The 27,382-nt window shown below is 39.3% G+C and overlaps 1 protein-coding gene across 1 annotated transcript in view; it reads left to right on the top strand.

The window, feature by feature from the left end:
- The window catches only part of LOC150100544 (lysophosphatidylcholine acyltransferase 1-like), a 335,629-nt gene that overhangs the window by 19,037 nt on the left and 289,210 nt on the right, over positions 1-27,382 (top strand). Inside the window, exon 2 of the mRNA XM_090401170.1 lies at positions 17,593-17,704. Within this exon, the coding sequence (XP_090257296.1) occupies positions 17,606-17,704 (99 nt within the window). The 5' untranslated portion in view covers positions 17,593-17,605. The remainder of the gene's footprint in view (positions 1-17,592; positions 17,705-27,382) is intronic.

The following is a 27,382-nucleotide window of genomic DNA, read 5'->3' as shown; positions in this document are numbered from 1 at the left end:
ACAAGAAAAACACTGGAAGTATTTAATCATTATTTTTATTAGATTTTGCTATATTAATTAACTCTTCAGAAACAGTAAAATCTGTGGCTGATGAACGTTTCAATTTTTTCTTTTGTCAAAAGGAGTCCATTCATCAAAGGAGGTTTTTTTTTTTTTGAGATTTCATTGCGTGAATCTACAGCCAACGCATTTTTTTATAAGATAGTTACATTTAGTGCGTCCACACTGTATTTTCTTAGCAATTTCACTATCAGGAGTAATTGTTTTCAATAGAGTTGGAAGAATATCCATAAGCCACAAAAACAAATTGTGTTCGGCATCCAGGGCCGTTCCGTTGGTTTGCGACTCCTGAGTACAAAATTTTTGTTCCCCACTTTTCATTAAAAATTAAAGGATCCCGAAGTACAATAACACGTTACGAATCATTATTATACTGCACATTAAGAGGAATGTATATTAAAATAAAGAAAAAACACAAATAGTAAAAAAAAACAACTTATTTTTATATAATAAACAAACATACTACTGTAATCTAACATGGAAGAAGAAACTCTCAGAATAACTCAGCGTGCAATGGAACGTAGGATTTGTAACATCAACAGAATGGAACATGTTAGAATCACGGAACGAAGAAAGAGATCAGGCATAAAAGATGTAGTAACTGCAGTATATGAAAGCAGGATGAGATGGGCAGGTCACAGCCAGACTCAGGGATAACAGATGGACATATAGAATATTCAACTGGCAACAAGAATAAAGAGAAAACCAGGAAGACCACCTGGTTTTCAAGATGAGAAGATCCCCTAGTGAAATCTATGGGGATAACATGGAAGAGAGAGAGGCTCAAGATCGAGATCGTTGGAGGCATCTTTCTGACCTGCGCTCATGGAGAAATCCTGAGTGAAACACAGGCCCATCCAGAAGAAAACTCAAAAAATTCCTAGAATGTTTGTTCACTCTGCTGAGAGCAGTGATTAAAGTAAGTTGTGTTGAAGCTCGTACCATTTATTTAACTACCCAGCAACTCAGCCCCTCACTGAAATCTCTCACATTTGAAGGCGACAAATATGCACAAATAGTTCAGTGTATTATTTATTCCCTATTTTTTTATGAACGTGTTCGATTATATCGCCCTTAAATTGTGCCTCCCGGGTTCTTTGCACCCCTATATGGAAGGGACCTGTCTGCATCATATGCACCTAATCTTAATTCTGCCTCTTTAATTTATTTTTCCGACTGATATTTGAAACTGGATTTAAACAACGACATTGCACCTGGTGAGCTTCTTTTAGATTCTACATTCTGCTAGTGTTTTGGAGTGTTTTCATAACGAATCAATAGACATTTGCCACCATTAACGCTTATATCACAAAATTTACAATAAGCAGTGTGTTCTTTATTTTTACCTGAATAAATCCAGGATTTAAGAAAGGGATCCTCCAACCATTCTTCTTTGAATTTTTGCTTATATGATTTTTTCATCTTTTTAGATGAGCCTTGCAAACCTGAATTTGAATCATAACTAGCATCACTTTCTCTTTTATCTGAATTACCTGTGTGAGAAGTGGTTTTTTGTGAGTTGGAAGGGCTGCATTGATATCGTCACTTTCATTAGCTCGTTTATGTACTTTACTGACTCATGCACTACACATTTTCTCCTGAGATTTAGAATCAAATTTAAATTTAGAACGTTTTTCTTGTCCATGTTTAAAAGTAAAATCTAAATAATAATATTTTCGTAATAATAATAATAATAATAATCATAATAGAAGTTTTTGAACAACGAAGAATATATTTTCATTGGCTAATGCCAGTCGTATTGCCTGAGTACGGGTTCGTGGGGGAAAGAGAGAAGACTAGCAACAGTGAGAAAAAAAAAAAAATCTGCGAGAGGGGTAGGAAAAAGAGAGGAATCGTATTCTTGCGTCACTGAATGTGACATATGGGGAGGTGGGAGAAGAGAAAAATATTCAACTCATATGTCTAACTCTCATGTTATTATTATTATTATTATTATTATTATTATTATTATTATTATTATTATTATTATTATTATTATTCGGAAGGGAAAAAGTACTAGATCTGTTGGAGAACGAACTAAAACACTAAAAATTTATAAAACGAACTAGATCTAGTACGAAAGTACTAGATGTGGTCACCCTGGTGGCGACGCTTGCCATGGACGATCTTCAAAGTCGGCCAGTACCTCCTTTAGGCTTCTCACCACATTATTAGCAAATTCTCTACCATTGTCGGATTCTAGAATCGTTGGTGCTCCAAGCAACGTAAATATGTCCACGAAGTTATCTGCCACTTCTTCCGCTGTCTTTGATGTCAGAGCCTTGAGAACCACAAACTTAGTGAGATGATCTTGGTATACCATTATAAACTTGTATTCCCTGTCAGGATGTGACTGAAAATCGATGAGATCGACCTGACAACTGGAATTGAATTCGGAAAAAATCATAGGCTTCACTACAACACCCTTTTTAACACTTTTTTGTTTTTTCTGACACCGCTCACAAAGGTGAATGTATAGTTCAATGTCATAACGAGTAATGTTCTTGTATTTGTGTGAGATTTCTTTCAACATTCTGTCACGTCCTCCATGGCCAATGGCCAAATGAGCTTCATGAAGTACATTAAATAACTCAGAATCTGTGGTGTAGAAATGGATTTCACTGACGCCTTCTTTAACAGGATAAGTCAACTTACTTTTGTTTTCTACGACCATCACATCATATCGATTCAGCAGCCAAAAGTCACGTGGTATCTTCTTAGAAGCCATCTTAGCATTTTTCACATCACTCACTAACTTTTGGGAGGTAGTATCGGTTAAAAAAACGCAGTTTTTAGCAGCATTGGCTCGAACTTTAGATAGTTCTTCGTAGAATCGTCGTTCCATGTTAACATGCCATGATTCCTGCCCAGACAATATAGCTTGCTCGGCCATTATTTGTGCAGCTCTGACTCTGTTTGAGGGAGCGTAGATAGTCACGTGACTCACCTTGTGATATTAACACTTGGGAGGTCGTATCTGTTTTGACATACACATGCTAATTGCTACGATGAATATTCTTTTAGGTTGAAGGTCATGAGTAGCTGCGCGTGCGTATGTTACGAGTATATTACGAGCATGTATTACTGAAATAGAGAGAAAAAGTATTTTATACTTTGCCGATTTGCCTTTTGGCATTCTATAGAATGCCAAATATGTGTGTGTGTGTGTGTGTGTGTGTGTGTGTGTGTGTGTGTGTGTGTGTGTGTGTGTGTGTGTGTGTGTGTTAAAAGTATTAAATGACTAGAGACCGAGAATAACATAAAAGGTTTTAATCGCACAACTAGTTTCGTCTAAATATAGACTTCTTCATGTGCTAAAAACATATAAGAATCGCAGTAAATAACTGTAGAGGAACTGGATCTGAACAAGAAGAAGAACAATCGCCAACTGTATTATTAGGCACATGCGTGTGTCCACGATCTCGCGCGCGCCAATATAGGATAGCAGAGCTGTAGCAGTCTGATATGTTGTAGCTTAAATTATTATTGATATGAACAGGAATTAGGATTATTTCTTTTGACTCTAAAATTTTCCTTTCTACCTCGTCATAACAACGATGAAGATTCTTAGACTCTTCCCAGAGTACCGGTTATGGGAGGTAGTGTTGCCAAATGAAAATTACTAAAAACATGTATATTATTTCTGGGAAAACTCCCATGTTACTCCTCTTTATTTAACTATTATAATTACAGCTATTTTGCCTGCTTCAGTTCAGGAGTACCCCTGTTTGAATGTCATTGGCTATTTACTCATGGATTCTTAGGGCATTATGAGTGTAGATGTACTAAAGAGTATATGTAGCCTAAGGAATAGAAAATTGAATTTTCTATTAGTTCTATTTTCTAGACAATTTTCTATTCCTTAGGCTACATATACTCTTTAGTACATCTACACTCATAATGCCCTAAGAATCCATGAGTAAATAGCCAATGACATTCAAACAGGGGTACTCCTAAACTGAAGCAGGCAAAGTAGCTGTAATTATAATAATTACTAAAAACAGCTAAATCTTAAAAAAAAAGAGCTAAAAAGAGCTAAAAAAGAGTTAAAACTAAAAATTTGAAGCTAAAATTTTAAAAGTAGTAGCTGATACTTTTAAATTACTTACTGTATTCAAGTTGAAGTGATACTTGCGTATAAGTGGCTAAATATATCTTCCATGTTGTCTTCTACGCTTAATTCACCCACGTTTTCACTTAGATTTTCAGCCCTATTATATGTGGCCATCGTTCCAATATTACTCAGTGTTGATGCTGGTAAATGATAGTCTGTACAGCACTTGTTGTTACGCCTGAGGCCATACTTGACTGACAAAATAGCTGTCAGCATTGGCAATTCCATCTTGTTTCTTAATTTAGTTTTAACTACATTCGTGGAACTAAAAATTCGTTCAATTTCCGAATTAGAATTTGGCAGTATTAATAAATTTATTGCACACTGAGCAATTTCTTTAAATGGATTCATTCCAGATGCATCTTTATATTCTCGTACTTCAGTCCATAATAGCTCAGTGTTTTCTATATTTGTCCATTTATTTAAGTGGGTAGTATTGTACTGGTGTTCAGCAGCAGCAACATCTTTTTCTGTTTTCAGCATTATTTCTAAGATGGGAGTAGCAGGTTATTTTATATGTTTTAGGATATTGTCAACAGAAAAAGAAGACATCATTCTTAAAATGTTCAAGTTTTCAGGCAACCTTTGCTTAAGCTGTTTGAAGAGACCAAGAAGAAACTGTATTGCTCTACTTCTAAGATTTTGCTCATTATTTTGCGTTATTTTCTTTTGTATCATCAACTCTGAAATTTTTCTTTCAAATCTGTAACCAAGATTTGGACTGAGATCCAAATAGCCATCAATCTCTGACTCTAGAGGGTCGACTGGGGATGATGGTAGCACTAACATATTAGCAATAGAGTGAATCAAACGAGAAAGGTCTTCAAACAATCTCATCTTATCCACACTGTTAGATGCAAAACGTTTGTTCACTTGCTGAACTTGAACAAGAACAGGATGTAAAAATAAAAGGTACAACAGATTCCTTTCATTTTTGTACATCTCCCACAAAATTTGAGCTTCGTAACATTTCTCAGTCACACTCACGACTTCGAAGTGAGTTTTTAATTCCAACCACTCGCTGAGAATTCTGTCTAGTGCAGGTTCAATGGAGAGTTACCTTGTTGCACAATTGCTTACAATTTTCTTCAGAGGAGCATCATTTTCGTTGATAGTCTGATACAGTTCTTTGTATGCTGGTTGTCTTGAAGAAGAATGTGAAAACCAGTTATACGTTTCGGCAATTAAAAATTCTAATTTTCTTGGGAGAGATTCTGCACAAGTGTGAGACATTGCCAGTTTAATGAATGGCATACACATCTAATTGAAATTAAGGAGGGAATATATGCCTTCAGTTGTTCATAAACGCCATTATTGACACCAACCATAACACACTGGCATTGTCTGTACCGATTGCAATAAGATGTTCAATGTCCAGTTTCTTGGTCAAGAGCTCTTTTTTCAGTGCATCACAATACCACTGGCGTCACACTTTTCTATGCTCAGAATTGTATAATTTTGTTGAATTTCCTGTTAAAATAAATGATGGCCATTCCTAAAATCTCATTCACTGTGATATCATTCGATTCGTCTATTAGCAAGCTGAAATTTTCATCTCCAATTTCCGCAATTAGATCTTCTTCAAATTCCCCATTTACAATATTCTTTACAATTGCAGAGCATTTAGTTTGGTGCATTTTAACCTTTGGCATAATTTGACTGTCTGGGATGATATTTTTGCAAAGCTCTACAAGATGATCGCAACTGTTTAATGATGAGTGACAACAAAGAAATAATGCTAACCTACCTTCAAAGTTCGCGGTCTCATCAGACTTTTTCACAAGCATATTTGTAATAGGAACAGCCTTATGTGGAACTGCAGCAAGATGTTTCTTAGTTTTGCTATGCTTTACAAGCTGACAATATTTACCAGCTATATCACATCTGCAAAACTTACAGTGGCCTTTTGTGCGTCACCAGGAACTTCACACAACTATTTACTAAACATTCCCATTTGCAACCACTCCCTCCTAAATTTTTGCTTGTAAGATATAGTTTTCTCTTTGATCATTTTTGAAGAATAGTATACAACTCTTTACTACCAACCTGAACACTATGCAAGGACTAACTTGTAGCGGTACTATCAACTTTAAAACGACAAAATGGCAGACTGTTGGGCCACGTGACTGACTGACTTCATCATGCATTTGAAACGTGTACGATGCTCGTACCAAACGTACAATACAATTCCTTATCAAATGCGAACATCTGGAAAACTTTTAAAACAATTTCTTTCTTTAACAGTAAGTTATAAAAACAACTAAAAAGAGCTGAAACTAGTTCTGAAGCAGCTAGATTTGGAGCCAGGTACTAGATTCAAATTTTTGGAGCTAAGGAAGAAAAAAAGGACTAGATCTAGCTCCAAAAGAGCTAAATTGGCAACAGTAATGGGAGGCCCTGCTCCCATTAGTGTTGCCAATTCGAATTTGCTGAAAACAGGGCATGGCTAGATAAGGCGCTAGCTCGAGTTCTTTTGTAGTTTATGACTCTTTGGTGTTCTTCGATACGGAGTTCGATTGATTTCTCCGTCTGTCGAAAGTAAGGTTTGCCACAATTGCAGAATATTTGATTAACGCCAGGATATTTGAGACCGTTATGATTAGTCTTTGGTCGACTGAGAAGGGATCGTAACTTACGCAATGTTCTGAAGAAGGTCCGAATGTTAAACTTTCTTAAGATTTTTGCTAATTTTAGACAGATAGAACTGATGTAAGGAATAAAAATACGCCCCTTCGAAACTGTAGCATCTTCATTACAGCGTAGGGGGAGGATTGAAAAGAAGTTTGTTGATAATTTGCTATGAATAGCCATTTAACTGAAATGTGTTTTGAATTATATATATATATATATATATATATATATATATATATATATATATATATATATATATATATATATGTTAAAGATACCAAGCAATTTTAAACCTGGTTTTACTCCATTTCCCAAGTAAGCAAACAAACAAAAAAGTCAAGTTTGCACCTGCAAGTGTTGCAAGTCTGGCTGACCCTACACATAGTGCAAGACCAAGGCAACTACTCACGGTACAAGTAGAATAAGCTCGGATCACTAATCTTAATATTTACCCTTAATGCAAAGCACATCTCCTGGAGGAAATCTAAGATGCTTTATATTAAAGGCAAGGGGGAGGGGCCACTACCCAGACCGGTTTAGACCTTATGAATAAGTAAAGCCATCTCTAAAAATTCGGACGATCCCTAGGCCACTCAATTGTGGGCGAAAAACAGTCCATCTCAGCGTTGTCTCCACTCAGTGATGGCCTTCCACCCACCACCACCACCACCACTGAGCAGAACCGCTCATATTCCAAAGAAAAGCATTCACCGACGAAGCCCCTCATCAGGCTGTGCGGGAAAATACTTACCATGGAGACTCAAATTGCTCCCTTAAGGCTAAAAATTTAAGAGAGAGAGAGCTAACTCATAATAGTCCCCACTGGTTTCGAACTTATGAATAAGTAAAGCCGGACGATCCCTAGGCCACTCAATTGTGAGCGAAAGACCATCCATCTCAGCGTTGGCTTCACTCAGTGATGGCCTTCCACCTACCACCACCGAGCAGAACCGCTCATATTCCGAAGAAAAGCATTCACCAACAAAGCCCCTCACTGGGATGTGCTCGAAAACACTTTCCCCGGAGACTCAAATTGCTCCCTTAAGGCAAAAACCTTAAGAGAGTGAACTCATAATATCCCCCAACCGGTTTCAACCCTTATGAATAAGTAAAGCCGTCTCTAAAAATTCGGACGATTCCTAGGCCACTCAATTGTGGGCGAAAGACCGTCAATCTCAGCATTGGCTCCACTCAGTGATGGTCTTCACCCACCACCACCACTGAGCAGAACTGCTCATATTCTGAAGAAAAGCATTCACCAACAAAGCCCCTCACCGGGCCGGAAAACACTTTCTCCAGAGACTCAAATTGCTCCCTTAAGATAAAAAACCTTAAGAGACCGAACTCATAATAGCTCCCCCACTGGTTCCGACCCCTATTGAGGTGTATTTAAGTAAAGACCTCTCTAAAATTAGGACGATCCTTACTCCATAGTGGCCGAAAGACCGTCCAAATCAGCATTGTTCCACTCAGTGGCAGGCTCACCCCACCACCTGCCAGAACCATAATCTCAGCAGTGGCCCTACTCAGAGACAGGCAAAAACCTATCTCCAAGCAGAGCATCTCAAAGCCAGCCCCCACCAGTTCCGGGGTGAAAGTGAGGGAAACTCATCATTGGCCTACGAAAAAGGCGGGGTCAGAGTGCCCCAGTAGAAAAGAGAAAGAAGGGAAGGGAAGTGACAGTGAGGTTGTGTTGGGGAAGTGAGGGGGGATAAGGGAAAAGGGGAGGAGAGGGAATAGGATGGGAAGGGCGGGTGGGGAGGTGGGGAGTAGGAAAAAGGAAATGTAGGCCTCAGCTCATATTACACATCTTGCTAGCTCCACGCCATCAGATGACAACTTTTTACCCCAGTCAGCTTCCTGGCTCACAAGATCGAATAGACCACGGAGGTAGCTGGTGCCCAGGTGACCTACCCTTTCAGGACGGCCCTCCTCGAGTAGGCCTGCGCTGCCTGGGTTTTTCCTCCAAACTACCCATCTGGGAGACCAGGGAACAAAACAGACCTCAGGGGGGACGCAGAGACCAAGGAAATGACTCAGAGTGGAGCTGCTGCTGCAATTGGGGATCTTAAAGCAGCAGCAGGCAGAACTTGATGGTGTTGTGTCTGACATTACACAGGATTGGAGGTGAACACCACTTGATCTTAAATGTGGTGTCACCCAGAGCCTCCCTTTCGAGATGTAAAAACCTCCTTAAGGAACCGTAGAACATGTAAAGTACGATCCGAGAGAGATCCAACAGATTGGGAGGATTAGTCAGATTAGAAAATTTTTTTCTTACCTTCCAGATGTGATATTTGAGCTTATTAATAATAAATACTACTAACGTCTGCTTGTTGCTGGCTGGGGTAGCGAACTGCAGGAAGATGACTTGCTCCTGCAGTAGGAGGGGAATGCGGAGCTCGACGCTTAACCTCCTCCAGATGTAGATGGAAATGGGACACCGGTAGAAGGCGTGTTCCACGGTGTCCAGGCTCCCGCAGAAGTCACAAAAGGGGTTCCCGGTGTTATGGAACCGCCAGATGTTGATGTTCACTGGAAGGTGTCCGTACGCAATCCTGCATGCCAGGTCCTTTCTAGATGCGTAACTCGATGTTTGGAGAGGTGGCCGAGGGGATCTCGTTGTTATTGATCCCCAGATCTGGAACATCTGTACGAAAGATGTTGAAGAAGTGTTCGTACCATGTAGAACTGTTCCGGATCGCGGCGATGTTCACACCCGATGAGCGGAGTTGTTTCATTAGCTGGCACAGTCTGTTGTAGTCTTCTGGAACAATGCCTGCCTTGGTACCCTGGTGGGCCGGGATCCCAAAAAGGGGAAACTTGTGACCTAAGAAATACTGCACAGGATAGCTGCAGCGATGTGTAGTCTGCAGTACCCTGTTTAGATGGAAAGCGGTATTACTTAGGTATCTGATGTTAAAGGAGGGGAGACCGAAGCCCTCCCCCCGCTTCTCTGGAAGTTGAAGGATGTTGAGACCAACTTCCTTGCATAAACTTCCCCAGAAGAACTTCAGGGGCTTCCTGTAGAGCCAGATTTCCTGATCCTCGCTGATGTTAGTAATGTTCAGGACATGCTGAAGCGCACAGCATATGATGGATTTGATGACAGTGGCCCTGGAGGAGAGTGACAGCTGTCCATTTTTCCAGTCCTTGAGCTTCTCGACGGTGTTGTTGTCGAGATGTTCTTCGTTGAACATGGGCTGTTCTTCAAACAGGACCCCCAGGATGGTGAGGGGGTCGGCGGTAGGGACGAGACCTGCAGGGATGTCGTCCAGGTCCCAGACTCCATACAGCTTGATCTTGGTTTTGTCGGGGTTGGATGTTAGCCGCGACACTTTAAACTTCTTTAGGATGTTAAAGAAGTTTAGTACGGAGTTGTTGCCCCTAAGAGTGCCCACCACGTCATCCGCGTAGGCAGATTACCTTGGAATTCCTCTAACAGCATGAGAGTTGTTGACAGCCTGTAGGAACGGTTCAAGGGCTAGAGCAAATAGCAGCGGACTAAGGGGACACCCTTGTTTGACCCCGTTCTGGATGGTAATGGGGTCAGATAGGTGTCCATTGATGAGGAGGTGAGTAGAGCTGTTGTTGTAGCCTCCTCTGATGATATTGAGGAGTTCACTGCTGACCCCGACTTTCTCCAGGATGTTAAAGAGAAAGGAATGCCGGACGCTGTCGAACGCTCAGTTGAGATCAATAGTCAACAATGCCATAGAGTAATTCTTGATGTTAACCAGACATAGCACTTCTCTGATGAGGATGAGATTGAACTCCATCGATTGACCAGGAACACCATAGACTTGTGTGCTTTTGATGATGTACCTCATCCCGATCTTCAGTCTGTTGTTGAGAACACGGGCGAGGATCTTGTAATCCGTGTTCAACAGACTGATGGGATGTCAGTTTTTGATGATGGAAGGGTCCCTGTTGGTCTTCGGGAGGAAGACGGTATGGCATTCCAGAAATTCCCGTGGCATGTTTCCGGTGATAAGGAAAGTGTTGAAGATTGCCACGAGAATGGGGAGAATGTGGTCCCAGACCTCTTGGTGGCGTTCCATGCTTAAGCTGTCTGGCCCAGGCGCTTTCTTTGTAATGCACTATTTGAAGGCTGATGTTATTTCGGTCGCTGTAAATGGTGCATCCAACCCTGCTTGGATGTGCGCAGAGAAGGGGTCAATGTTCCAACAGGAGTAATTCTGGGGGGTACTGTTGTCTTGGTAGAGTTGACTGTAGTACCCCCAGAAGACGCTCATGATGTTAGGTGTTGTAGTGTGATCACACCCGCCTTCTTTGATGGTAGTGATGGTTCGCTTCTGCCAGAAGTTGACATAACGCCTGTTGTAAAAAGCGGCCGATTGCCTGTCTTCCAAGCGGAGGTGGAGACGGATCTTAATGTTCTTTTCTTCCACCAGTTTCTGTCTCTCCGATTCAATGTCGAGATTAATGTCACGGATGGCGTTGTGACATGGTAAGCCTTGGCGTTGACTGTCCAAGTATAATCCCGACAGTAGGGATTGTGAGCCCTCCAGATGTCCGACAAGTGGAGATTCCTAATGTGGGTTTCCAGATGTCTGTAGCCAGCAGTACCTGTATTCGGATTTCTCCCTACTTTGTCGTAGGCCAGGTCCGCCACACAGTTAAAGTCCCCTATCAAGATGACGTGATGGGTGCCATACAAGTATGTATGGAGTGACTGGAAGAATGCTGGTCTTAATGTTGCATTTGCCGGGGCGTAGATGTTAATGTATCTAGTGATACAGCCCCGGTACTTTCAGTCGACGGCAAGGACTCTCCCTTCTGTATCCCTAAGGATGTTATGGAAGGCTCCGAGGAGGGGGGATAGCATAAGTACCCCAACCCCGGCGCTGTTACATGTGCCAAAGCTCCAAAATGATTGCACGGGATACTTATGGCTCAGTTCCTGCATATCTTTGTAATGAAAGAAATGTGTTTCTTGCAGGAACAAGAACCAGATGTTAAAGGCTAGCATAAGCTTCCACACCTCCTCTTGTTTGATGGTGAACGGAGCCCTCGGCTGTTGAGAGAGGCAACACAAAAGGGGGGAGGTAGAAGCATTATGATGTTTTTATGGCTGGCCTAGATCTTTAATACGTAACTGTCTTACGTATTTGATTAAGCTGTCTATCTGTAGGGGGGGGGAAGAATATCCCGCTTCCTGCAGAGGCTTCCAGTTTAACGCACGAGCTCGAGAGAACCTCGAACTCGTGGTGAATGTTCTTGATTTTCAAGCTGATGATCTTGTTTCGGTCTGGCTCATAGTTATAGAGGTTGAACTGGGAGCCGGTTAGTTTCTTTATTTTCTGGTTTATACTAGGATGGTGAGAGGAGGTTTCCACCTCCATTTTGGACTCCGATGTTGTGGAGTCCATATTCCTCTTGGAGCGGCTTTTATGTTTTTTTTCTAGTTTAGTGGAAGCTGCTTCCTTCCTTTTTTTAGGGAGTTCTTTAGGAGGTGGAAGATCTTGTGTCCCCTCTTTAATGGTGTTATCTTCTGCAGGGAGAGGGATGCTAGCTACTGCAGGGGAGGTCTCTGAAGCGTCGACGGACAAAGATTCCTCTGGTGTTGTTGAGGGGGGCATAGCTGGTATAGTGCTATCCATAACTTTGTTCGTGTTACCCTCAGGTGGATGTTGTTCTTCCGGTATAGGTTGTAAAGTGGTGGAAGTGGCCGAGGGGGGGCTGTTTCCTCAGCGGATGTTGTTGCTGGAGAGGAAACAGTTCCTTCTGCTGGTGTTGCTGCAGATTGACGCTTCGGTATTTTACCTAAGATGGTCTGGGTAAATTTCTTCTCCCCACTGTTGGTAGGAAGATCTGGAAATGCAGCGTCTCGGGCAGGCTGCGAAGAAAGTGCCTCAATGGGCGCCCCTGCCCGCTCTGCAAATGTTCGTAGAGGACAAGATGTTACTTTATGTTCCTTGCTAGAGCACTTATGGCAGGGGTGTGGGCACTGGTTAGAGATGTGCCCGACGCCGACACAGTTAAAGCACTCGGCTCGGGGGCAATCACTCCACAGATGTTCTATGGAGCCACATCGCAAACACTGCCTCTGTACCCCGGGATAATTTATCATCACGCGCAATGTTCCGATGTTAACTAGATTTGGAACGGGCTGTCGCATGTCCATCGTGAAGGTAACGTCTCCCGAGTACCAAGCGGGATCTTCCTTGGAGACGCTCTTGTTGATGTTGCTCACCTTCCCCCACTTGCTGAATGTCTGGGTGAGCAAGTCGTCTCCGGCTTCTAGGTATTCCATAGGGAAGCGGTCGATTCTGAGTTGACGAACCTGTGATCCCACCATGGTTGGGATCACCTGCTTCCCTTGGACGGGGAAACCCTCTAAAAGTTTATATCTCGTGGACGCATTTTTTACGACGATCAAGAAGCGTCCTCCTCCATAGGTGGTGAAGGAGAAGATGTTATTAACTCCTACAAGCTCCTTTAGTATTGTTGTGAGTATTCTGGGATCCTCCATTCCTGGAATCTCCACTCCTAATGTCCGAGTCCTGGGGGGGGGGGATTGCTCTACTCATATTTGTCTCTGCATCTGAAATAAAAAGAAAAAAAAAATTAAGAGTCTTGCAACTCTGAATAATCCCGTAGTGCGTAGACCGCACTACTAGCAAGTTAGTAAGGTTAGTATGAAAATGCAATAAAGTTAGTATAACAATATTAATACAAAACAACAAAAAAAATACCATCAGAACAAGCAAAGGCTATCCTAGATCACGTGTGACTTTCCGAAAAACGACGTCTCAACAGTGGGAGCCAGGCTAGAAATACCAAGATTTAGTAATACAGAGCTTATAAGTATTTTACCAGAACAAGTTACCATAAGGTGTTTTAACACTTTCATTGCCAAGCTGAAAATTGGAATTTCGTGTGGTGGCCAAATTTTTTTTATTTTTTTATTTAGTTACCAACGTCCACGCGATAACGCGTAATCGGCCGTTTGGTGAGACCTCGCATCGCGCCATATCGCGTGATTGGCAATGAACATGTTAACCTTATTAAATAAAAATCTCAGGAGCAGATATAAATGTAGAAAGTATTTTACTTTGGGTATAATAAAGGTTAAAGATACCAAGCAATTTTAAACCTGGTTTTACTCCATTTCACAAGTAAGCAAACAGACAAACAAGTCAAGTTTGCACCTACAAGTGTTGCAAGTCTAGCTGACCATACACGTAATGTAAGACCAAGGCAACTCACCAGAGCTTATTCTACTTTTACCGTGAGTTGCCTTGGTCTTGCACTACGTGTAGGGTCAGCTAGACTTGCAACACTTGCAGGCAAACTTGACTTGTTTGTCTGTTTGCTTACTTGGAAAATGGAGTAAAACCAGGTTTAAAATTGCTTGGTATCTTTAACCTTTATTATACCCAAGGTAAAATACTTTCTACATATATATATATATATATATATATATATATATATATATTTTAAACCTCGTTATTTACTCCATTTCCCAAATAAGCAAACGGACAAGTAAGTCAAATTTGCGCCTGCAAGTATAGCAAGTCTGGGTGACTCCCACACGTAGTGCAAATCAAGGCAACTCGTGGTAAAGGTGGATAAGCCCTGATCACTATTCTTAATATTTACCCTTAATGCAAAACACATCTCCTGAAGGGGATGTGTGATGCTATGTATTAAAGTCAAGGGGCCACCACCCAGACCGATTTCGATTTTATTGAGGTCTCATCAGTGGGAGCCAGGCTAGAAATACCAAGATTTTATTAATTATTATTATTATTATTATTATTATTATTATTATTATTATTATTATTATTATTATTATTTCGGGCGACTCCAGGAGTCCTTAGACTCATCGAGGGAGGTCCTAAATATCATGTCCACACAACTATGTGATTACATTCTCACAGTATCTATCGTACCTTGTCTTGAACTCGTTCATCGTCATAGCACCCACAACAGACTCTGGCAGCTTATTCCACTCATTTACCACTCTAAAAGTAAAGAACCCAGCTCTGACACCCCTGCTAACCACACTCTTGCCCAGCTTCCATAGGTGTCCCCTAGTTCTCCCACCACCAGTCCTGATCTCAAAAATATCCTCTGAATTAATCCTATAGAATCCCTTTAGCAATTTGAATGTCTCAATCATATCTCCCCTCCTCTGCCTATCAACTAGTTTCTACAACCCACAAATCTTCAACCTGTTCTCATATGGTTCATTCCATAAACCTGTTATCATCTTAGTCACTCGCCTCTGGATCCTCTCCACCTCCTCCCCATCAAGAAGGAACCGAGGTGACCAAATCTGGGCACAGTAATCGAGATGAGGTCTTATCAAGGCTCGGTACAGAGGTACGATAACTTGCTTGTCTCTGCTCGTCAAGGTATTTTTCAACAACCAAGTGAGTTGATGAGCTGATTTAGCTACTTTTGCAGTGTGCCCCCTAAACTTCATCTCCTTATCCACCAACACTCCCAAGTGCCTGGCCTCATCAATCTCTTGGAGTATGTAATACAGAGCTTATAAGTATTTTACGAGTACAAGTTACCATAAGGTGTTTTGACCTTATTAAATAAAAATCTCAGGATGAGAGATAGATGTAGAAAGTATTTTACCTTGGGTATAATAAATGTTAAAGATACAAAGCTATTTTAAACCTGGTTTTACTCCATTTCCCAAGTAAGCAAACAGACAAACAAGTCAAGTTTGCACCTGCAAGTGTTGCAAGTCTAGCTGACCCTGCACATAGTGCAAGACCAAGGCAACTCATGGTAAAAGTAGAATAAGCTCTGATCACTAATCTTAATATTTACCCTTAATGCAAAACACATCTCCTGGAGGAGAATGTACGATGCTTTGTATTAAAGGCAAGGGGCCACTATCCAGACCGGTTTCAACCTTTATTGAGGTGTATTTAAATAAAGACCTCTCTAAAAATTAGGATGATCCCTAGACCACTCCATAGTGGCCGAAAGACCATCCAACTCAGCGTTGTTCCACTCAGTCACAGGCTCACCCCGTCACTGAGAAGAACTTCTCAGTGTTGGCTCTACCCAGTGGCAAGCTCATTCCAAGACCTATCCCCAAGAAGAGCCTCTCAAAGCCAGCCCCCACCAATTCCACCCCTATTAAGGTCTCATCAGTGGGAGCCAGGCTAGAAATATCAAAATTTTAGTAATACAGAGCTTATAAGTATTTTACCACAACAAGTTACCATAAGGTGTTTTAACCTTATTAAATAAAAATCTCAGGAGGAGATATAAATGTAGAAAGTATTTTACCTTGGGTATAATAAATGTTAAAGATACTAAGCTATTTTAAACCTGGTTTTACTCCATTTCCGAAGTAAGCAAACAGACAAACAAGTCAAGTTTGCGCTTGCAAGTGTTGCAAGTCTAGCTGACTCAGCACATAGTGCAAGACCAAGGCAACTCACGGTACAAGTAGAATAAGCTCTGATCACTAATCTTAATATTTACCCTTAATATATATATATATATATATATATATATATATATATATTGAAAGAAGCTTTATTATTATTATTATATTATTTGGAGACACCTCGAAGGAGTCCCAAAACTCATCGAGGGAGGACACCTACTCTCCAACTCGCCTAATATGGACTGGGTCACCATGGGAGTAGTATGGTTTTCCATTCCATATATAGAAAATTTGGCCTTTAGGATACACCATCTACTGCTCACTACTACCATCACCACCACCACCACTACTATTTTTTTGTCTGTAAATTGCGTATCCTAAAGCCAATTTTTCTATATATGGAATGGAAAATCCGAGTTTGCGGGATGTAAAAACCTGCTACCTCTGTATGAGATCGGCTAACTCACTTTCAATTGAAAAATTCCATATGAAGATTGCTCCTGTCACGACGACAATCGAAACTTAGGCCTTTTTCCAATCGAAGGAGGCAACTTACCGTGAAGTTTTCTAAGAAAAAGAAACTAGTTGTGCTCTCTTATAATTAACAATTTTTTTCTATATTGGTATCTCTTTGCTACTAGTCATTAAATTTATTTACTTATTATTATTATTATTTGACACCTCCAGGGAGTCCAAAGACTCATTGAGGGAGAGTGTGCCAAGAGCATCGAACGATTGGCTCCTTCTAACTACTAACCGCACTCAAACTTACTTAAGTCAGCCATTAGTAGCAGAGGCTCTACCAATTGACCACTCTTTGCCGGCTATGTATATAGATATATACATACATATATATATATATATATATATATATATATATATATATATATATATATATATATATATATATATATATATATATATATATATGAAGTGGCATGTGCCGTGCTGGGAGCTAATCCGCTCAAAGAAAGAGCGTCGTAAGTTCTATTTATTCCTTTCTACTGGAGGAACTATTACTAAGCTTTTTACACGAGATGGCAACATTTCTCAGCCGTCTCTCTCTTCACTGGATACCATGTATAATTAGTAATAATCTTGGGCTAGCTATCTCTGATTAGCTAATTGTGAAGATCAAACTACTCCCTCAGTATCCAAAAGTTAGATAAGCGTAAACAGGCCTCTCCTACTCTGTACAAGGAATATAAGGTATTTGTTAATTTTTTATATATAACTATACTCAAGCTCAAAAATTTTCACATGGGCTCTAATGATATTACTAATCATGCATGTCATGTTTTGCAGCATGAGATGCTACCTCATTTTAAATTTATGACACACACACACACACACACGCACACACCACATTCATAATGTAAAATTTTAATTCTTTGTTATGCAGATCTGCTTTCATAATGGAAGAACAAATAAAAAAACAAGGAGCGCCATATTCAGCTCATATACTAAACCCTTTTACACATAAATTGGAAATGAGAACATCACACCAGTTTAAAGTAAGTATTTAGTTAATATGCTTTTTATTGTTTATCTTATAATGTAATAAGACGATCCTCTGTATTATTGTTAATATTTTTATTATTATTATTAGCACCAGACTAACATGGAGGCAAAAGCTCATTATGGGGCACTTCCCCATGGGACACTGTTCATCATGGAGGAGACCTCTCAGTAATGATACTGGTCCATTTATTTATTTCTCTTTTTCTTTGCTTTTCTTCCTGTATTTTTCACTCTACTAGTACTAGTCTTTGTTTAATATCCTGTCTACAAGACCATCATAACAGATCGAACACTCTGCCGCCTTGTTCACCATGCGGTTCGAATTATGGACGTCCTGAAACAGGGATTGTAATAGGCTTGCCCTGCTTTGGCCTTTGCTTCAGCAAGATCGGTCATCTTGGATGTCCTGACCAAGATCAATTGGCTAGTGGGCTTGCCTACAAAGGCCAACATTATTCCAGTAAGTCTCTTACCCCCATGGTCTGGGGACAGAACCCAAGGAATGCTGTAGAGCTGGTATGACATTTATCGTAATCCTGGCGTTCTATTTCGAGTGCAATTATTGCTTGCTGAATAGTGGGCATCATTTGTGGCTCTGTGGTGAATGGGGAGACTCTGATGTCAAACAAAAAACTCTTGAGCATGAATCCAGCCTCCTTCCATGCAGAGGTGCAAGGATGAAAAAGAAATATAAATATTAAGACGGAACAAATATATCATAGGAGGATGCCAAAAGAAAGATTGTCATCACCACACCTGTCCTGAAATTTTCTTATGCTGAGAAAGAGGCTCATATGTCTATTTCATTCCACTATCTGACAATTTCCATACCCGAACTTTATGATCACGGGTACTTCTCTGTGAAGCACGTTAGTCACATGACCTAATGAGAACCCACTTGTCAAAAAAAAAAAAAAAAAAAAAAAACTATATATATATAATAGTGAGCCTCCATAGCTCAGTTGGTATAGACAAAGACCTCTGATCGGAAAGACCAGGGTTCGATTTCCGTTTATGATGTGAGGACCATTATGTGGTCTCTTTCGACTAAAGGTGAGTTTACCAGTCTCAAACGGTGGTGGAGGATTTTCCTCCCAATAACTCTGGTTTATTATCCCTCAAAGTAATGAATTAAATGAAGAAGAAGAAGAAATCAATTATGAAACAATTTGAAGTACCACAGATTCTACCAGAAGAAGTTATGTGGAGCATTCAAAGCTTGCATAATGGAAAAGTTGCAGGTGAGGATGGAGTTATAGTTGAACTTCTAAAAACAGGTGGAGAAATAATCTACAAACTCTTGGCAAAACTATTTACGTTACGCCTGAAGAAAAATGATATACCAAGAACATGGAAGAAGGCGACCCTAATTCTGATACATAAAAAAAAAGGTGAGGTAGAAGACTTGATGAACTACCAACCCATCACTCTACTATCAGTGGTTTACAAAGTGTGTACAAAAGTCTAAACTCATAGGCTTTGTATGACTGTAGACCTAGCACAATCAAAAAAAAAAAAAAAAACAACAGGCAAGCTTTCGAAGTGGCTATAGTACAATGGACCATATTCAAGTTGTACAGCAGATTATTGAACGGTGTAATGAATGTCAGTTACCATTATGTCTTGGTTTTATTGATTATGAGAAAGCCTTTGATTCGGTAAAAACTTGTTCAATACTTTAAAGCATCAAATCAGCATACAACAATGCCACAGCAGCAATTAATTTCAATGGAAACATCTCTACAGTGGAAATACAGAGAGGTATAAGACAGGGAGACACAATATCTCCAAACTTTTTCACAGCATGCCTAGATGAAATATTCAAATTTCTTGATTGAGAAGGGAAAAGTTTGAAAATAAATAGAAGATATTTACGCCATTTACGCTTTGCAGATGACATAGTCATCTTTACTTCAACAGCACATGAATTACAGACTCGTATCCATGAACTCCAAATTGCTAGCAAAACAACTGGCCTAAAGATAAACCTAAAGAAGACCCAAGTTATGTTCAACAGCTATGTCCAACCAGAAATAATAAAATTCAATAATGAGGAAATTAAACAAGTAGATCATTACATATTCTTAGGACAACAGATATCAATGGAACAAAATTAAAAAATGCATGATGCTTGGGTGGAAAGCATTTGGAAAATTACATTCAATATTTAAAAGCCAACGTATCCATGAACTCCAAATTGCTAGCAAAACAGCTGGCCTAAAGATAAACCTAAAGAAGACCCAAGTTATGTTCAACAGCTATGTCCAACAGAAATAATAAAAATCAATAATGAGGAAATTAAACAAGTAGATCATTACATATTCTTAGGACAACAGATATCAGTGGAACAAAATATCATGGACAAAATTAAAAGATGCATGATGCTTGGGTGAAAAGCATTTGGAAAATTACATTCAATATTCAAAAGCCAACTACCATTATGCCTGAAGAGAAAAGTTTTTAACCAATGTATTCTTCCTATATTGACATGTGGCTGTGAAAAATGGACACAAAATGCAAAGGAAATTCAAAAATTAAGAACAACACAATTTATTATGGAAAGAAGTATGATTGTTATTACAAGATTGGATCACAAAAGGAATACATGGATAGGAAATCAAACCAAAGTCTCTGACATCATAGGAAGAGTGAAACAGCTGAAGTGGCAACGGGCTGGGCATATTGCTCGAAGACAAGATCAACGATGGACAAAAGAAGTACTGGATTGGATTCCACGAGCAGAAAAACGACCGTGACACCTGCCTAAATCATGTTGGATTGATGATATCATCAGATTTGCCATAGTGACATGGGAAAGGGGAGCCTTGGACAGACAGCCTTGGAGTAATCTTGGAAAGGGGCCTTCATCCAGCAGTGGATCGACAATGGCTGATAATGATGATGATGATGATATATATGTATATATATTTTAATACATAGATTTAATGACTTAAAAAAAATTAGCTAAAGACCTTACAAAATATAATATCATGACGTTCTTCACTACACTTCCCAAAATCCATTCTCTAATCAGCCATCCAAAGCCTACTTATCACTGCCTAAAATATCCAGGTGTATATAAATTATGCTGTGATTGCAATGTCCCTTATTTTGGACAAACTAACAAATCTATTGAACAACGTATAGAAGAGCATAAGAGAGACATCTCTTACAAAAGATCTCACACAACTGCATTATCCAGTCATGTTCTTTTTTTCAAATAATCTTAATGATGATCAACAAAGCCACTCCATTTGCTGGGATAGATCAGAAAATATTTTTTGCTGTGATGATGAGTTTGAGAGAAAAATTGTAGAATCAAGGGAAATCCTGCTGAACCCTGCCCACTTAAACAACAATTTGAGTTATAACATCCCAGATAGCCATGCTGCAGTTATTCAATATTGGCTTTCACGTGAGCCTGCACGCACACTTGCAATAAACAATGGCACGCCTGTTAGAACAACTTGAAAAAATATAATGTTTTTTATGTATCAATTATGTGTGGCAATTTTTACCTATAATTTCCAGTTTTTAGATACTTCAATGTTTATTACCATTTTTTTGCTTTATGAATACCTGCGAAAGGCTGTTATAAGCCGAAACTAGTTGTATTATTCTCATTAAAATCTTTATAAGTTATCTCGGTTTTTTAAGTCATTAAATCTGTGTTTTAAAATGTATCACAACAACCGAGTAAAAGCCTATGATTACATGTATATGTATATATATATATATATATATATATATAATGATGATATATATGTATGTATATATATATGTATGTATATACATATATATATATGATGACACATATATATATATGTAGAAAGTATTTTACCTTGAGTATAATAGATGTTAATAATACCAAGCAATTTTTAAACCTGTTTTTACTCAATTTCCCAAGTAAGCAAACAGACAAATAAGTCAAGTTTGCGCCTGCAAGTGTGTGTGTGTATGTATTCTTGATCTTCTACTCGGTTGTAATGATACATTTTAAAGAATAAATTTTAAATGACTTTAAACCGAGATAAAATATTAACTTTTAATGATAATGATACAACTAGTTTCAGCCTTTTACAGCCTTCTTCACATATCCACTAAGGGTAGAACACAGTAATAAAAAATTGCAGTTACAAAAAATTGAGATTTATAGACAAAAAATGCAAACATAATTGACACAAAAACATTGTATTTTTCAAGTCGTTCTATCTAACATGCTATTTTTCAAGTCATTTAAAATTTATTCTTTAAAAAATATATATATATATATATTTATATGGAGTGTCATATACAGATATATATATATATATATATGGTTTGTCACTTTATTTGGTGTATGTGTGTGTGTGTGTGTGTGTGTGTGTGTGTGTGTGTGTGTGTGTGTGTGTAGAAAGTTTTTTAAATTGGGTATAATATATGTTAAAGATGCCAAGCTATTTTAAACATGGTTTTACTTCATTTCCCAAGTAAGCAAACAGACAAATAAGTCGTTTGCACTTGCAAGTATTGCAAGTCTAGGTGACCTGTAAAGTAGTACAAGTCTAGGCAACTCGTGGTAAAGGTGAAATAAGCCCTCATCACTATTCTTAATATTTACCCTTAACGCAAAGCCCATCTCCTTGAGGAGATGTATTATTATTATTATTATTATTATTATTATTATTATTATTATTATTCAGGCCTCCATGGAGTCAAAAGACTCATCGTGGGAGGTCCTTCCTAAGAACATAAAGTCTGTCAAGACCCATCCAGGTGAGGTTCCCCCAAAGAAACACAAAGTCTATCAAGACTCATCCAGGGGAGGTTTCCCCCAAGAAACACAAAGTCTATCATACCACTCCTTAAACTCACTGACCGTTCTCGCCCTCACCACTCTATCAGGCAATGCATTTGACGGTTCAACCACCTTCCATGCAAAGAAACCACTCCTCACCCTCTTGCTCACAGTTTCCTTACATAACTTCCAGGGATGGCCTCTTGTCATTACTCCTTCCTGCTGTTCAACCAAGTGAAAGAACTCCCCAGTGTCAACCCTGTAACCACCTCTCAATAGTTTAAGAGTCTCAATCATATCACCTCTCCTTCTTCTATCTGCCAAACTCCGCAGTCCACATTCCCTCAGCCGATTCTCATAACTATCCTTGTACAGTCCTGAAACCATCTTTGTCATCCATCTTTGTATCTTTTCCACAGTTAATTTATTCCCTTCAAATCCTGGGGACCAAATCTGAGAACAATAATCCAAGTGTGGTCTGATCAGAGACTTATACAACGGAATGATAACCCTCTTATCTCTGCAGGTCAGTGTCCTTCTCATAATTGCAGCAATCCTCTGTGTTACCTTCACCACCTTTGCAATATGTCCCCTAAATTTCAGGTTTCTATCAATCATCAACCTCAGATCTCTTGTCTCCCCAACTTCCTCCAGTATAACTCCTCCCATAGAGTATGCAGCATCCCATCGATGTTTCCCAAACCTCAAGACCTTACATTTTGCTGCATTAAACTGAAACCCCCATTCATGTGCCCATCTATCTAGCTTATTCAAATCCTCTTGCAGGGATACCACATCTGCACTATTACTAATAATCCTTCCCAGCTTAGCATCATCCGCAAACAACTGAATATGATACTATGACTATGTATTAAGGGTAAATATTAAGAATAGTGATCAGAGCTTATTTCACCTTTACCACGAATTGCCTAGACTTGTACTACTTTTTGGGTCACCTAGACTTGCAATACATGCAGGTGCAAACTTGACTTATTTGTCTGTTTGCTTGCTTACTTGGGAAATGGAATAAAACCAGGTTTAAAATAGCTTGCCATCTTTAACACACACAACACACACACACACACACACACACACACACACACACACACACACACACACACACACACACACACACACACACACACACACACACACACACACACACACACACACACACTCCATAAAAGACCTCATTTGAGAATATCACTGAGAGACAAACCACATTTACCACCACAAAAATAATGAATACTTCGGCATCCACTTAAATAAATTTAACAAATGATCCTGACTTATCCTCTGATGTGCTGAACATTTTTCCATAGGAAGAGATGGAAAGTGGCCATTTATACTTCCCAAAATCATCTGATAAATTTAAACCTGATAGAGGCAACCCCACAACTTTTCAGAAATCGGAGAAGTACATGAAGCAAAACAATTGGAAAATTTTTATAATGGAATTGTCAAGTATTTCACCAGAATATTAATAATGATATTTTGGTGAAAGAAGAAATACAAGCCTTTCTGTTTCTGTCTTCGGGAAACATGTTTAAAACCCAGTTTGACCCCACCTTACATAATTTTCCCATTTTGTTCGTGAAAACAAATCTGGAGATGGTACTATTCATGGTGGAGTAGCCATCCTAGCTGGAAATCATACTCCTTTCCATAACTGATGGCCACATTAAACTTGCAGCCATTTAGTTTAGTCCAAATATCAGCCCATTTAAGTCATCTGCAAGATATCTGCATCATCTGGATTAACTATCGTCCTTCCCAGTTTTGCAATATCATTGATGTACAAATTAATAGAGGCCCAAGCACTGAGCCCTGAGGACTACCACTAGTCAACTACTTCCTATTGCACTCTGCTCCACCATAAACCACTCTTTGATATCTATCCACCAGCCACCCTCTAATGCAAATCACTAACCTTGGATCGATACCCATTTGCTCCAATTTATGCAAGAGAGTTCCATGCGGAATCTTGTCAAATGCCTTTGCAAAGTCCAGCAGGATCACTGAAAAAGGATTTCCTTTATCTAACTCCATTGGTACTTCATTATAGAAAGTGAGCAATTTGCTAAGGCAAGATCTACCCTTCACAAAACCATGTTGCCCCTTATGAAGTATCATATTGCTGTCCACACAGTCCTAAATTCTAATTTTTATCAATTTCTCCAGAACCTTAACCACCACTCCCAATATACTGATCGGTCTATAATTTGCTAACTCAGTCCTGGAGTCCCCCTCCCCTTATGTAGTGGAATAATAATATCCCCCTCTTTCCACTCAATTGGGACTTTACCAGAACTGAGGCTAAAATTAACACCAAGCTAGAGAAGAAGTTGCTGATTCTCTTGTGCATTCCCTTAAAACATAGGCCAATATGTCATCTAACCCAATGGCAGTGTTAGCATTAAGGTTGCGTAATATACTAAGTACCTCAAATTCTTCTATCACTAGACTCTCATCAGTCAATGACACATTCGGCACTGCAATATCACAACCAAGATAGTACACTTTTGCAAAATGATCACTAAGCAACTGAACTATTTGATTAGCTTCTGCAATTTCCTTACCATCAACATTTTTTAAAGTCATTCTTCCAAACTTATTCCTCCTTTTACTTGCCATAGCAAAAGAACACCTTAAGAATTTTTTTGGACTCATCAGCTAGCTTCCTCTCATAATTAGCTTTGGCCTTCCTTACTATGCAGGTTACCCTTCTTGCCTGTATCTTGTACTGCTCATGGGAATGCTCATCACCTTTTTCTTTATACTTATATCACAACTTTCTCTTTATCTGCAACTCTCGCTTAATAGTATTATTCATCCATCTTACTCCTACCTGATTCCTCCTCCTGATTCTGGGGGTACAGTCAGATACAGCTTTCATTAAATACTCCTTGATAATCTCCCATGCACCATCAAAATCTTTCCTCTTTAAATTCTCATGACATAGCACTTTTGAAAGCTGACTTCTCAGCTTGCCATAATCACCAGCCTTGTAATTCCACATATAACCCTTCTTAACAGAATATTCAGCACATAATACAATCTCCCAAGTCAAGACCACATGATCACTTTCCCCAAGTGGAGACAGTGTATCTAAATTACTTACTGATATGCTCTCCGATGCTATGACCAGATCTAACACTCTCATATCTCTTGTCCCTTCCATTACATGCTGTCTCAGGTAGTGACAGCATGTAATGGAAGCATGTAATCTCTTAACAATTGTATAAACTCCAATTCCTTTGTTCCTTGAGACCATTCGTTCTCCCAATCTATCTCCCCATAGTTAAAATCGCCAATAATAATTACACATCCTCCACTCATCTTACTAATTTGCCAATGCATACAATCAGCATTCGCCTTTGGATTATAGCAGCAACCGATTACATATTTCATCCTGTTGATTTCTATCTCACACCAAACATCCTCAAATGAACTACCCTCTACATGCCTGTCACCTTGAGGCACTTCTACCATTTTTGGCTTTAACACTTCGTCTATCATTAGTAAACTCCCCCCCCCCATTCTGTCCTCTCTATCCTTCTGAAGATACTATATCCTTTTACATTCAATCCCTATGACTAAATCATTCTTAGTTAACCAAGTCTCACTAATTCCTGTAATTTTTGGCCAAGTAGAACTAAGTAATGACAAAAATTCATCACACTTATTCCGAATAATTTGGGCATTAGTATACATAAACGGCAATGCTCCTTTTCCCCCATAATCACATGGTGTGTGAATTAGCCCACTCTGAATACCGTTAAAATTTTGAGTACAATGATTCCCCATATCACAGTTATTATTGACCTTAGTACCAGTGGTGGCCCGTACATAAGCACTGCGACACTGCAGCATCCCCAAGGAAAAAATGAAAAAATTAAATTTTGTTTGTGTTTATAAATAATAACAATGCTTACAACATTATATAAATGCTATACAACATGTTAAAGGTTGTTTTGACATTGATTGAATAGTTAATAATTGGAATTGTTCGATTAACGCTTTAGATTATGAAACAAATGCACTGCAATCTAACGCCAATATTCGTTTGCTCTTGTCATTGCACGTTACGTCATTCCCACACTGCTCAAACAGTAGTGTATCTTTAGTATGCTTATGCGCGTTATTTCTGTGAGATATTGTTATTATTATTATTATTATTATGGGAGACTCCAAGGAGTCCTTAGACTCATCGAGGGAGGCCCTAAACATCATGTCTATCACAACTATTCGACATTCACGCAGTATCTATCATACTTTGCCTTGAACTCATTCACTGTCATAGCACCCACAACAGACTCTGGCAGCTTATTCCACTTATTCACCACTCTAAAAGTAAAAAAACCTAACTCTAACACCCTTACTAACCACACTCTTGCCCAGCTTCCATAGATGTCCCCCTAGTCCTCCCACGACCAGTCCTGATCTCAAAAATATCCTCTGAATTAATCCTATAGAAACCCTTCAGCAATTTGAATGTCTCAATCATATCTCCTCTTTTCTGCCTGTCAACCAATTTCTGCAAGCCACAAATCTTCAACCTGTTCTCATAAGGTTCATTCCATAGACCTGCTATCATCTTGGTCATTTGCCTCTGGATCTTCTCAACCTCCTCTCCATCAAAAAGAAACCTAAGTGATCAAGTGTTTGATAAGCTGATTTAGCCACTTTTGCAATATGCCCCCTAAACTTCATCTCCCTATCCACCAACACTCCCAAGTCCCTGGCCTCATCAATCTCCTGGAGTACAGTTCTACCAATGTGGTATACTGCTGCTAATATTTTCACCCCAAAATGCATAACCTTACATTTTGTCACATTAAATTCACATCCATTCTCCTCAGCCCTGAACTCCAATCTACCCAAATCATCCTGC

The sequence above is a fragment of the Typopeltis vanoorti genome, chromosome 12, assembly GCF_054136105.1.
Source record: "Typopeltis vanoorti isolate ZY-2024b chromosome 12, IOZ_Tvanoo_1.0, whole genome shotgun sequence".
Lineage (NCBI taxonomy): Eukaryota > Metazoa > Arthropoda > Arachnida > Uropygi > Thelyphonidae > Typopeltis > Typopeltis vanoorti.
This window is presented reverse-complemented; position numbering and strand designations above follow the sequence as displayed.